The 14,405-nt window shown below is 37.2% G+C and overlaps 1 protein-coding gene across 1 annotated transcript; it reads right to left on the bottom strand.

Moving 5' to 3' along the window:
• Positions 1 to 3,510: 3,510 nt before the first annotated feature.
• Positions 3,511 to 5,327, bottom strand: LOC113770993 (cytochrome P450 CYP82D47-like). The gene is made up of 2 exons (XM_027315627.1): positions 4,362 to 5,327; positions 3,511 to 4,218 (listed from the first exon to the last, which is right to left on the bottom strand). The coding sequence occupies exons 1-2, from the start codon at positions 5,325 to 5,327 to the stop codon at positions 3,595 to 3,597; spliced, it is 1,590 nt and encodes a 529-aa protein (XP_027171428.1). The 3' UTR covers positions 3,511 to 3,594.
• Between the last annotated feature and the right edge of the window lie 9,078 nt (positions 5,328 to 14,405).

Genomic DNA, 14,405 nt, shown 5'->3' on the forward strand with positions numbered 1-14,405 from the left:
AAATCCATACATTGTTGGTCCATTTACCTGTACAATAGATGCTCAGTGACTTCCTTATGTGTCCCAAATAAAATGTTAAGCTTCCTTACATAGTCCACTACCCCTTTTCACAATGGAATACGGTAATACCAACAAATCTTTATGACATGAAAAAAATTCCGTTACTTTTTCCAGTACATGTGAATGTGCTTATTGCTTGGTACCTATAAATGTGAAAAGTTGTGACAATAATTGTTCCAATTTTTTGCTACTATAAGTAATGTGTCAATTATGTACCTGAATAGCATAGTGAGAGCTGGCATTAACTTTAAAGTATGGGGAAGAAATCTTCTTTAGCGATGATAATAAGCACATAGGTATAATCATGTGTTGTATAAATCAGCAAGTCAAGCTTGACTGAGAAGTTTCTACCTTCAAACATCATGCCAACTCTGATTACAAGGTTTTGGAGGATGCTTGATTTTCTTTTCTCAGATTTTCGGCTAGACAGGGTGGAAGGGCATGATAGCAGTTCTTTGGCTCGGTTCAGTTAATGTCAAGTGTCAACATGCTGCAAGATAACAATTAGTTTTCTCGATAAATAACTGATGCTGTTAAAAAGGATTTTAATTCCATAATATGTTTCATTCATGCTTCCTATTATCTTGATTTTGAATTTATAGTTGGATACTTTGAATGAGAAGCTACGTTAGTCACCAACTTATGGAGTTCAGCTTGGAGAAATAGAATCCTATGCAGTAAAACTGCAATTTAGAAGATCTTTATATCAAGCTATTTTCAGGATTTAGGTTTCATTGTCCTTTTGGCACAGGTGTGCCAAACAGAGGAAAGAAGGGCAATAAGATCCTTGAAGATGTTAGAAGCTGACCCATTTAAACCACTTCTTATCCTACTTGAGCATCAAGGCCTTCTCACGGAGCAGTCTATATCTATTTCTGTTATGATTTTTGTAGTTTCCTTTATGTTCCCTCCATGTGGGTTCTTAAACAGTATTCTGGAGGTTTTTAGAATCATAAAGGTTATATTGCCCCCTCCATTTTTTCAGGATAAGAGAAGAGCTTTGGTTTGGTGTAGAGTCCTGGAGTCTTGAAAGAAAACTATATGTTGTCATCCCTTGAGTGGAAGTGAGGTAAAATTAACAAGTGCATTCCATATTTTGACAAATAAAGTTGTGAGACATTTTCCTTTCCTTGTTTGACTAAACCATTGGCATCAGATTCTACATAGTGCAGATATCTGTTTAACACATGCATAAATTGGTAATCTATTGTATTTGATTTCTTTAATTTGAGTAATAAAGCTCTGCACTTACGGAGATTTATTGCTACTTTTAGCATCACAAAGAGAAACTGGCCCCATGTGTTGCAGCATTTGTGGGAAAAGATTGATGGAATGAAAAGAGTATTTCAGGGAGAATGTAAGAAAATATATTTATTAAAAAAGCAAAGAAAAATGTAAGAAGTTTATGATGGGAAACTTCAATTTAGTTGTTAAAACGCTAACGCTGCAACACAACTACACATCTAAACTTCTTTATATTTACTAATTACTATTTTCTATCTTCTTCTTCTATTGCTTTTATTTTATAGAAACCATAGACTACATGGATTAGAGGTGTTATCAAGCTTGACTATAAACCTCAGAAACTAACCTATAGAGCATGTCCCAATTGTAATCACCCAAATAGCTGTATGGATGAGTGAAAAATTATATGCAAGTACTGCCAAGCTAATGTTGACCTCCAACATAGGTACTTATAAATAGCGTACAGTGTTTATGTTAACCAGTCTAAGCCTCCAATCACTTGTATATTTGTTTATTAATTCCAAGGATTGTATTTCGAGTTGGATCACGGATTTAACTGGAACTCTTTGTCCTATTGCCATGTCCTCTGAAGTCGAAAGGCTAACTCAGTTTTCAACTACTGAGCTCTAATGTTTGCAAATAGAAGTAATTATCAATTTTTTTTTTTACAAAACAATTGTTTCCCTCTATTTTTTCAAAAGCTTATATTGCTTTCTCGCTTTATCCGCACTAGAACATGGATATAGCTCAGCATCTCCAGACTATTCTACATTGAAAGATGCTTATATGCTACATCAAGCCTTCTACTTCAAAGTCCAGGATGATGAAATGCGTAACTTATGAAATATACCACTTACTACACTACAAATGAAGCTCTCAACATTGACAACCTCAACATTAACAATCTCAACATTAATGATTGACAATCTACCTATTCTGTATTTTTACTCGAGCCTTCATGTATCAACAGTCTGCACTTATTACTTGTAATGTTTTTTACTTATGCCTTTGATATGTTATTCATTATAATTTCCAATTTTGTCAATTCCTTGTTTCCAGTTTTTTATTAGCTTACTCGGCAACACCGGGTATGCCACTCTCTGAAATCTACACCGCGCTTACAACACCGGGTATGCCAGTCTTTGAAATCTACACCGCGCTTACGCGCGGTGAGCACCTCCTAGTATCAACTGAAATAGTTTATCTAAAGCTATGCTGGCAGTCAAGTGTGTCGACTGGTATGACCGGTACTTCCAATGATTCTCTCTTTTTTTCTTTTTTCTTTTTTTGGTGGGAAAAAGTTTGGGTGGTTTCATCTCTGGTTACCACCATGGTCAGAACATGTCTCCAAAATCGTACGTCACTTATGATCAGGACATTGCCTACAAAACCATAGATCGCTTATAGGAATCATTATAAATCGTCAATCAACGCAACCTTTCTATCAGCAACAAAATTTAAATACATGATTTTTTATAAGTATTTCGTCCATATCAACTGAACTAATTTGCGTTGGCACCAAATGATTCTCTTGAAGTTCATTAGTTCACTATTCGATGAATGAACTAATAAATTCCAAGGTGCATGAATCTAGAGGTAAATGAATGTAGAATGAATAGATATGAATCTTTAAGTTCCTGTATATGCAAATACATGAATGAACCTCTAGGTAATATGAAAAGGCATCTCTCTAAATTTGAGGCAAAAATCTAACAAATATTACTTGGCATGAGATAACTCCTCTGGTAAAACCATTTCAGAGAGTTAAGATACAAGTTTGTGCCTCACCCATTCCCTGAAAAAGGAAAAAACAATAAAGAAAAAGGAAAGCTTGTACCATTTACGCTTGTTTCTTCCCAAACTGGTTTTTTTATTTTTGCTACTATTGCCAGTTACTACTGTTAGTATGGGATCTACGGAACTGGCAGCTATATAGCAAAGGTGGTTGCCAGATTCATATTTGAAAAGCTCGAACTTAAAGCTGTGTTTGAATCTTTAATTCTTGAATATTTGCCAATCTCCTACTTAAAGCGGTGTGTTTGAATTTTTAATTCTTCAAAAGCTGTGTGTTTAATCCTTAGCACTATTATAATGGGACTATTATAATGGGTTTTACTATTCTTTTCTACAATTTAGGGCAGGGTCAAATAGATTCTGATAAACACATGCAAAACATCTTCAATACAAAATATGAGGAGTCTCTTATCCATTTTCATTATTCGATTCCTCAATAAACATTTCAAGCACTAGCACTAGAGAACATTGGTTGAATCTTCCCATGCTGAGTTGCTAGTAAAGATGATGAGGCAGGCGCGGAGCAACAAGGAGTTGGAGCGGAGTGGCTTTCATGTTTGACAATCCGGCGCTCTCAGTCATGTCAACCGGTTCATTCGAAGGAGTTGACAGTTCAAAAGCATGCAGCAAATTAGGCAAGACAAGGTGTAACATCTGTAGCCCAAAATTAATGCCGGGGCAAATTCTTCTACCACCACCAAACGGGATCAACTCAAAGTGATATCCTTTTGCATCAATAGGCTTATGAGTGGTGAGGAATCTCTCCGGCCTAAATTCCAATGGATCATCATGCCACACGTTGGGATCTCGCTGGATTTTCCTTATGTTCAGGATTACTCGTGTGCCTTTGGGGATATGATAACCACCTACAATACAGTCTTCCCTCAATTCTCTAGCGCCCCCCAATGGCTCAGGTGGATATAGTCGTAGTGCTTCTTTGATGATAGCTTGGAGGTAGACCAAATTACTAATGTCTGACTCTGAAACTCGCCTCGCCTTGCCAACCTGCAGATCTAGTTCTTCTTGAGCCTTCTTCAAGACTTGAGGGTTGTTCATTATCAAAGACAGTGTCCATATTAGCGCAACTAAAGTGGTGTCACTCCCACCAGAAATCAAAATCTGTCAAGCCCAAAAAGCAGCAAATTTTTTGAATTCATTTGCAGTTTTCTTTTAAAAAAATTACTAATATTCTAGATATTGATAAGCTGTGAAAAAACAAAATAAGAATAAGAAAAATTAAAAAGTATAAATAATTCACTTACTGTGCAAGTGGCTTTGGTGATAGTATCAGCATCGTAACCACCAACAGCGGCAATAGCTGCAGCTTCCTTGAGTGACAGCATGACGTCCATGAAGTCCCGGTGATCACTAGTGGCCTCCCCTGACTGTTTCTTTTGACGATGTTCTTTCAACCATCGGTTGGCTAGCTGATCCATCTCTCGAGCATTTACTCTCATTTTCTTTTCATACCCTCCCCAATCCAACCATCTCAGATAAGGAACAGAGTCTGCCAGTACAAACAGCCCAGTTAAATGAAAGAATTCCCTCATCACATTTTGGCACAACCTTGCTTCTTCCTCCGTGCTAACATCTACTGCCCCAAAGAACCTTTTACCCACAACCATCCTAAGGATCACGTTTAGAGTTAAGTCCGCAAACCACTGCTTCATTTCCACCAGAACAGGGCCTGAGCCTGTTGAAGAATTCCAGAGATTGTAAAGATTTCTTGTGGAAATCTCAGTTTCAGAAACTCTGAGGTGCTTGAGGAGCTCAAGGCGTTTAGTGGAGAGTAGTTCGGTGGCAGTTAGCTTACGTATTTCTCGCCAATAAGCACCGTAAGGAGCGAATCCCAAAGCGGCGTTGTCATAATTTAGGAGTTTACCTGCTAAATAATTCGGACGCCCTGCTGCAGCTAAGTCATGGGTGGTGAATATTTCCTTTGCTAGTTCCCAGCTGCTTATAATAAGGGTTTTATGCACTCCTAGCCTGATAGTGAATGCCGGTCCATATTTATCGGCCAGGGCTGCCAAGGTTATGTGGGGAAGCTTTTCTGGACCTCTTCCTAAGAGGTGAAGGTGGCCAATAATAGGCCATGCACCACCTGCTTCTGGTGGTACCAAACCATGTTTTTTGGCATCTTTCTTGAAGAAAAAGTGGACAATGAAGAAGGAGAAAGCAAGCAGTCCAACAATAGCAGCATTTAGGTACGGGAAAGTCCAGTCCGTCATGGTTCCTAGCATAAAAAGATTCAGATACAGCTTTCTGGGGACGTTGGATTAATTTGTTGGGGCGACTAGGCGCTTAATTTGAAATAATATGTATGCGCCATATCATAATAACACAAAACGCTATGTTTTTAAAAGCGGACTGGACCAGTGGATCCAACCGGTCGAATCGAGAACCGATGAGATGTCTGGTCTGAGCAATATTTTAAATACACTTATTTAATATTCGGTCAAACCAATTAAAAACCGGGTTCAACCAAAAAAAAGTAATCGGCTTTTTTTCATTTTTTATTCTTTGACATTTTTTTCCCTTTCCTCCCTTTTCTTTGACTACAACGAACCCTTTACTCGTCCAGACAAAGCTTCACTCATTTTGTTTTGTTAATCACAAGAAGCAAACTTAGGGTGTTCTTTCCTCCTATTTTTGTGCTGATTTTTTTTCTTTTTAACTTGATTTCATCCTCTATCATAAAACCAAACACCAGCCATGCTGTGAATTTGTCACCATGGCCTCCATCTTACAACGCCAGCATGACAGGTAAATCCTTAAAATCAATTAGTTAAAAAGCAAGCAAGAGAGAGAGAGAGAGAGAGAGAGAGAGAGAGAGAGAGAGATGGAGAGAGGAAGATATATATTAAGCAAGAGAGATAAGAATTCATACCTTTGAAAGGGATGTGCGTGCGAGTGTGTGTGATTTCGATCAAAGATGCTTCCTAGCGGCTTGGAGTTGCAAAGAAATAAGAAAACCACAAGATTAAGGTTTCCTTATTTAATAGATTTGAATGCCCAAATAATTTTTAATACTTTATTTTGGCCCTGTTGAAGCTGTATTTCCTTCTACCGATCTAAACTGGAGAAGTAAAGAAAGAGTTCGACCACGTGAAGGCAGAACTCTGTAAGAAACTTGCAAGGAAAGGACAAATCTATGAGGAGCCTAGGGGTCAAGTCCTCAAAGTCACTCCGACGCTCAAGTTAGTTTCTAACTGAGCAGAAAAAATGAGTTTCTGAGTGGGTGTTATATATCTAAAAGAAATTCCTCACCTTTAGGGTTGTAGCTCTACATAAAAGATAATGAGATAGAAGATTTCTATATGGTTGGATAGACATTGGTACAGATAATGGATTTCCATCCTTTTAAGATAAATTAGAATAGCCATTATTATTTACCAATTAAGATCACCCTTATCTTTAAGAAGTTAGAAGCATATCCTATCTTTAAGGTTCAAGTTTGAGGTCAATTCGGTTTATATCAAGTTGGGACAGTTTCGATGACCACGTAGCATACATGCAATGTATACCTCTTTAGACCTCTTATGTTAGAAAACTATTAGTACACCTAGAAATAATTGTAATTTATAACTATAGTCTTAAATTCTAGGATTACTTTTCAAATAAACCCACCAATTTAATTCTAAATTTGTTGAGTATGCATTAAATTGTATAGATTGCTACTTGATAAAATTAGTTTATTTGTGTTTTTTTGTGAAATATTTTAGAAATATCAAACACATTAATGGCTCTATATGGATATCAATTTTTTTTCCAAAAATTATTTTTGTTTTTAAAATCTACAGTAACATTCCAAAAATAATTCCAAAATACACACAAACTCAAATACAACTAAAAAAATAAATGAATGAATAAATAAAAAATGTGTTCACTCTTTTTTCTTTCACCTACTACCACCTAACACTACCACCACCTACCATTGCCACCCATCACCAAACCACCCGTCCCTTCTTCTGTCTCATTGCTCTCCCTCTTTCTCCTCTTTCTTCCTCTTCTCTCCCTCCCTCCTTGCTCCTTCCTCCTTCCTTCCTTCCTTCTCCTCTCCTTTTTTCCCCCATCACCCTCTCCCCTCCCTTTCCTCCTCATCTAGGCCAATTCTTTTTGTTGTGTGTTTTATAGTTTCTTGCAATTCAAAGCAACAACTCTAATATTTCAAATGCAATCTTGGCGCTACCAAAAGAAACAAAATTGAAAAACTTAAAGCTTCAACCATTTCTTCCTGATTTTTCACACACAACACACACCATCCCTTCAAATGGCACCGAAGAACAATTAGAACAAACATACATTATCCACTTTTACTGCTTCTTCTACTTCAAGCTCCCTTAATAGTGTGTTAATTTTGTTATGAGATACTCTGGTTGAGTTTTCAAAACAAGTATATCATCGATGAGGTGTCTGTAGAGAAGAAGAGAAAGATCACAAATACAAAAATGCCACCAGCCACCATTAGTATAAGAGCAAATTGATAGGCACTGATGCAGCAAAATGCGGGTGGCGGCGATGGAAGAGGAAGGAGGGGAAGGTTGGTGGGTAGTGAAATTTTTTTCTTTAATTTTAAAAGATACCCCACTAAAATTTTAAATTCAAAAAATATCTCAAAATATATCTCCAAAAATATCTAATTCATACGGAGCCAATATGTTTTTAAAAATTTTACACAGTATATTAATTTTTAAAATCAAATATATTCATGCATCATGATGATGTCATCCGATTTTTAGATGGGGCCGATCACAATCAAACCCATTAACCCCTGCATTTGACCAAATCACCATCCAGTCTGAATTTCAAAGCACATACCAAAAGCAAGAATGAGGCTGTGAATGGTAAAAATGAGATGGTTATCATATAAATAAGATGAACTTTGGGGGCACTTATATGGCCAATTGTATCTTAGCGGCGTTCTATCTATGCTGCATGCTTTTTTACAAGCCCTATGACACATGAACACATATTCATTTTAAGTGTAACTATTGCTAGATTAGTTTTAGGAGAGATTGGGTATTGCATAAAACGGTTCGTGCTAATTTCGAGATAGTAAATATATGTGTCTTTATTCCAACTTATCTAGACATGCCAACAAGCCTAGCACCATTTGATCATAATGTGTCAACAATTTTTTTCTCAACAAAATCATGACTCTCTCACACTTTCCTTAATCCTCATCCCCCTAATTGCACCACCTCTAGCATTTTCTAGTGGCTGATGCCAGAAGTGTTGTTGCATTACTGCGCTCGGCTACCTTTCTCCACACTCTCGGCTAATTGCCGACTCCTTCATCCTCAGATGGACTCCCTCAAGCCTAGGTCTAAAGTCACATATTGTTTGGTTCTCCCAGACTGGATCTGTGTCCTTCCTTCATCCTCACGCTTGCTGAAAATGAGGAAAAATGATAGGTGACAAGAATGAATTGTGTTGCAAAGAACAATTTCTTCTAACCTTCATCCTCCTCCCCAGCACCACCACCTATTAAGAAAGTTAAGAAATTGCGTTGGAAATATTCGGTAGATGAAGAGGTGATTTCTGGTTAGGTAGTCGAGCCGACCTAATTCAGCTCCCTCTTTCGGTGCTGTGATACGGAGATAAGGTTGATATTCCGGAGTGAGAGGTAGGGCTTCGTCCCCTAGGATCACTCCGACGATCAAGTCAGTATATTGAGGGAAAATGAAAAGTAATGAACAGTATGAGTGCAACAGTGTGCTTACTTGTGAAGAGCGAGCAGGGGGTATTTATAGAGTGGGAATGGACAGTACAGGACGATGGGTGACGGGACTTTTATATCAATTCAAGTTTAAATCTGATTTTACACCCGTTGGACTGCAAGTATACAGGTCGAAATTGTAATACCAGGTGTGTATTGGGTCGATCCCACAAGGAGCAAATTAACCAATTACTAGATCCTCATTTTCTCTATTATTTAGACTATTGAATGAATTTGAGCAAAGAAATGTAATACAAATGTCTACAAATCTGATATGCAATTCTATTTTAACAAATGCTAAATTCAAATGGAGAAATTTCACTTAAGGAAGACTTTAGGAATGTAGATTCCACTTATGGCATAAACAATACAAATGAAAGGATTTACCTCTTGTTATTATTCTTGTTTAACCAGAGATTCATTTCCAAAATTACCAAGTCTCATTCTCATGATGAATTGGCCTAAAGTAGTTCAGTTCTCCCTATTTTCATGGTGAAATACTGGTTCTACTCTATTTTCTTTCATGAAATGCTAAGTAATCCACTTAAGTGTATCTCTATTTTCATGAACATACAACTTAATCTCTACTCATGTGTTTCCATTGTTACTACCAATTCTCATTGAACAATAACAACTATAAACATGCTATTGGTGATCAATCAATAACAAGTAATCACAGCTACACAAGTAGACAAGTTAATACAAAATATAACAAGTGTAAATCACCTTCAATTAGTATTATGTAGCCATAAGTTTCATCTACTCCCTAAATTAAGAAGTTTAGCTACTCATGAATGAGTTAACAATCAAACTCACAAATTTATTAATGCAAAATATCATAAAGTATAAGTACAAGAAAGATAATAGAAAGCTTAGCCAATTGATGGTGAATCCCTCCAATTTCTGCTATGTTCTTGTATAAGATGATTACAAGTGAAAACTCCAAATGCTTCTCCAAGAACTCTTAGCTAAAGAGAAACTAGTTACAAGAAGGAAAACTAGCTATGTATGGTGCTTCTGGCTTCTCCCATGTGTTTCTGCATAAAAGGTGGTAGAAAGTTCTTTTCCTCTCACTTCATAATTTCCTCCACTCAAATTTTGTAAAAAGAAGTCAAAGATATGATGTTTCCTTTTGTCTACAACTCATTTAGTCTTCTCTTTTGTTGCAGAAGTATGTGCCACCGATTTTTGTCCCTTAAAATAGCTGGAAAAGTTGTGAGAAAGGTAAAGAAAAACGGCTGTGCCACTTGCTAAAGAGAGAGACAGATCCGAGGCTCGGATCCGAGGGGTGAAAATGGATCCGAACTCGGATCTTCAGGATCCGAGAACTTCCTATGCTGGATCCAAGGTCGGATCGTCTGACCTCGGATACATTGCTCCAGAAGTACAGATGAGGGTTCGGATCACTCTTTTGATCTCACGGATTCGAGTTCGGATCCGTGCCATTGAATTTTCAGTTTTTCACTTCTTTCCTTTTTCCTTCATTTTTGCTCCTAGTTTCTCTTGTACTTTATCCTCTGGACGATCCTTACATTTCTTTCAACTCGTGCATGAATTTCATCCATCAATATCCTTCACAATTTCACAAGATTAACGTATTAATCCACTCATTTATCAAGTTTTGAACACTTAAACAATATTTAAGCAATTATCACCAAAAGAGTTCAAATATGGTTTTAATCTTCTCAAAACATACCAAAAGTTCATACCAAATTTATACAAAATGCATGTTAAATATTCACTTATCAAATTCCCCCACACTTGAATCATTGCTTGTCCTCAAGCAATTTCACACATAAATTACCACAATGATTCAAGAGATAAAACAATATATATACTTTTGTCAAATTTAATTCCTCAAAACCTAGAAATTACTTATTATGCCATTTCTCAGATTACACTAAATACTCATAATATTCAATTAAAGAAAAATAATTATGCCTTAAATTCAACAAATTCAACTCCATCCCTCATTTTATCCTATTTTCACAAATAAGTAAATCACATAGTCAATTCTATGGCCTTCCTCATCCTATGATCATCAAACTTTAACAATTGAGAGGGATTTATTCAACTTTATTTTACTTAAATAGTGAAAACGTCTTTTTACGCGAAAATCGACACTTTTAGGTGAAGATTCCCGGTTACTCAATATTTCACTTATTCAAATTGCTAAGCATACTCTTAATTCCAATACCTTTTTACGCGAATGTTGACCTTTGTAGATGCCAACCCCCGGTTACTCAGTATGTGAATCATTGGAGTAGAAAATTAATAATTTTTTTTTCTTTTTTTTTCTTTTTTTTCAAGATCTAACATATAATTTCTTTTCCCTCTAACATAATTAAAGGAAGAATTTGACTTTGTCTTGACTATATCAATCACTTACATATAAAATTAAGTAAAAATGAGAAATATCATTAATCATGCAAAATTCTAAGCATATTTTTTCTTATTTAACCGAATATACTTTCTAAAATGTAAAAATCCTAATTGCATAATAATTCATTCCAAACAAAATGAGGACTAAATCTTCCCAAAATACATATAATATTTTATCCAATGAAAGAATTAGGTACTTAAAATTGAACATTTTGGCCATTAATTTGAAATATTTGGAAAATATTTTAGAAAAAATTTTGACAGAGTTTCCCCATAAAAATGGACAAAACTCCCTGCCAACAACCTCAATTTCACGAAAATTATTCTCATGACAATATTTCCAAATATAATTTTGACATTTCTAAGCCACAAACAACTAAAATCATGCACTTCAAGACATAATTACCCATAAGATAAAGTAATCCCTCCCCCACACTTAAAATCTAAAATGTCCTCATTGTAGAGGAAGGTAAAATAAACTGAAACTTCTCTCAAATAGGTGGTGATGCAATTTGAAGCCCTTAATCCTCACGATCATCCCAATTCTGGCCAAAGTGAAACAAAAGGTACGAAGAAACATAAGTAGCACAAGATGATCCAAAAATAAAAGAAAAATAAAATCTACAAAGTTAATGTTAACAGAAGAAAAGAAAAATAAAGAAATAAAAGATCCAATCAGCTAAGGAGCGTCATGGCTGCTCGGAACGAGGGTCTACGGCCTCCTCAGCTCCATGAGAACCATGTGATGTACCAATATGGCCCTCCTCCTGCTGAGGCGTCAGAGTAGGTGACCGGCAGATGTTGAAATGATCTTCCATCGCCCGAAGACGACGATCATGTCTGTCGAGTCGCTCTGTCATCATCCGCTCCGTCTGGTCAATGCGCTCGACGACTCGTGTCCCCATACAGCAGATGGCATTGAGGAGCTCTTGCCACTTGGATCGCGGCGGAGGTGGAGGTCATGGAACGGGAGGAGGAAGAGCTTGATGTGCCTCCGTTTGTTGAGCTTCCTGTTGTGGCTCAGTATGAGGTGGGGGCTGAGAAGAAGTCGAAGCTTCTCCAGTGGCTCGAACCAGAGGAGCTCCAAAATCAGTAGTGATACTCAATGATTTTAGTATCGAGGCACTGACCTCCTCGGCGGACCTAGTGACAATAGCCCGGTCAGTTCCAAGAGGAACCTTGAGCTTCTCAAAAAGAAGGGCAAAGCAGGTTTCGCCAGCCCTCATTCGAGCGGTGGTCCGCATGTAGCTGATGATGATGCTGGGTAGAGGAATACCGGTCAACTGTCTACCCACTCTATACATCATCTTATCCAGAAAGTATAGGTCACTATTGCGGAGCTGCCATTTTTCATTCCTTTTCGGCACCACATTAAAGGAAAAAAAGATAGAAAATCAGGTGGTACCGATGCTCGTAGGAGTCGGCGTATACCGTGAGTTTTTTCGCACTTCCTCGCTCATGATACTGACCCTTAAGACGTGCCACGGCCTCTCTCACTTGCCATGGATCACGTGCCTTGAACTCCTTGGTCAACGTGACATCAACTCCTTCGTCTTTGAATTTGATGAAGTTTCTCAGTGTATCTCGATTAAGAGCCACTCTCTTGCCTCGAACCCACAAGACGATGAGGTTGCCACTGTGGCTCTGTTTGTTTTCTACATTAGCGTAGAACTCCCGGACCAAATTGGGATAGTAATGCTTCAGCAATTGTAAAATGTTCTCCCATCCAAGTCGCTTGAATGCCGTGGAGATTTTGTAATGATCGTCCACCTCCGGTGCCAGATGCTTCTCAATTATGATCTCCTTGTCCAATCTGGCTTCATACCACTGTTGGTTTTCAAGCGAAGTGAATCGCGTGGCATCATAGTCCGGAAGTGGCTCGTCACGGCTAGTGGAAGCTATCTTACGCATGGAGCGAGGCGGCGGCTCAGGTGAAGGAGATTCTTCCTCAAGCGACTCCTCATGCAAAGAAGGTGTATGTACTTCACTTGACGATGGTGTAGGAGTACGAATACGAGCCCTCCTTGTGCGAGTCATAGTACCTATACACAAACAAGATGAATATTCATTAGAAACAATATAAACTTGCTCTCAAATGATAAATAGAAATTTAAGAAAATTTCAGCAGAGTTTCCCCTTATAAAAGGGTTAAACTCCCTGCCAACATGTACCAAAAAGCAACCAAAGATCCTACTTAACTCATTTCAAACTCAAATGCATATTTTCAGGTAGAATCTCATCAAAGAGTTCAATCATTTGAACTTTAACCATTATTTCAAGAATGTACATGCCAATATATTCATAACTTTATCCAAGAATCACACCACAATTGGCTATACACATTCTTAATAAAGTGCATACGAATGAGCTCCAAATTTACCAAAACAATTGCAAACTAACTCAAAGAGAAAATAGATTTCAAGCAAAAAGGTTGAATGTGCTTAACTTAATCATAAACACACTCTTTTACCCAATGGAATTTGTTCTATTAATCGCATATCATTTTCAATTGGTACAGCAGTGACTTATACTCCTCAGAACAAGTTCATATATTCAATGAAAGCAAACATTCACAAGTCTAAAGAACCAAATTGCTCAAGCTAATATTTGAGAAATAAAATAAAAAAATAAGAAATATCACCAAATCTGCAATTCACTCAATACTAAGCATAACAATTGTTGTAACAACTTATTTTAGCACAATGTAGCACAATTGTATTAAGAAATTCCAACAAATATGCATTTATCACAATATGCCCAAAAACTAGAAAAATGTAAAATTAGAAATTATATAAGATCAAAGAAACTCGCAAATTGTTACCTTAACTGGGTAAAGTGAGGATGGAGGATGATAATGATGCAAAAGTGATGAAGAAACAAGCCCAAATCCAACCACAAATAGCAAAATTTTAGTGCGGCCCGAATTTCAGTTTTGACGATCAAAACCCTCGAAATTGATGTTTTTTGATTCGAAATTGTTGAGGGTTAATGCTCACAAGAGTATTTGCAATGTTTTTGTTCTGAAAAATCAGAGGATTAACGGACAAAATGGAAGATTGGTAAAGGAGGATTAGGGTTTCAGTGAAGAGGAATAGGAAAAACTGGAAAATGGCAGAACCGAGGCTTCGTTTCTGCTATATCCGCGAACCGGATTCTGAAAGCCCTCGGATCCTACAGAGCTCGGATCCGTCACTCCATAAATTTA

The sequence above is a fragment of the Coffea eugenioides genome, chromosome 5 (assembly GCF_003713205.1).
Source record: "Coffea eugenioides isolate CCC68of chromosome 5, Ceug_1.0, whole genome shotgun sequence".
NCBI lineage: Eukaryota > Viridiplantae > Streptophyta > Magnoliopsida > Gentianales > Rubiaceae > Coffea > Coffea eugenioides.

Coding starts and splice junctions, on each gene's coding strand:
- LOC113770993 (XM_027315627.1), bottom strand. CDS start 5,327: ATGACGGACTGGACTTTCCCGTACCTAAATGCTGCTATTGTTGGACTG. Junction 4,219..4,361: donor TCACCAAAGCCACTTGCACA/GTAAGTGAATTA, acceptor TGGGCTTGACAG/ATTTTGATTTCTGGTGGGAG.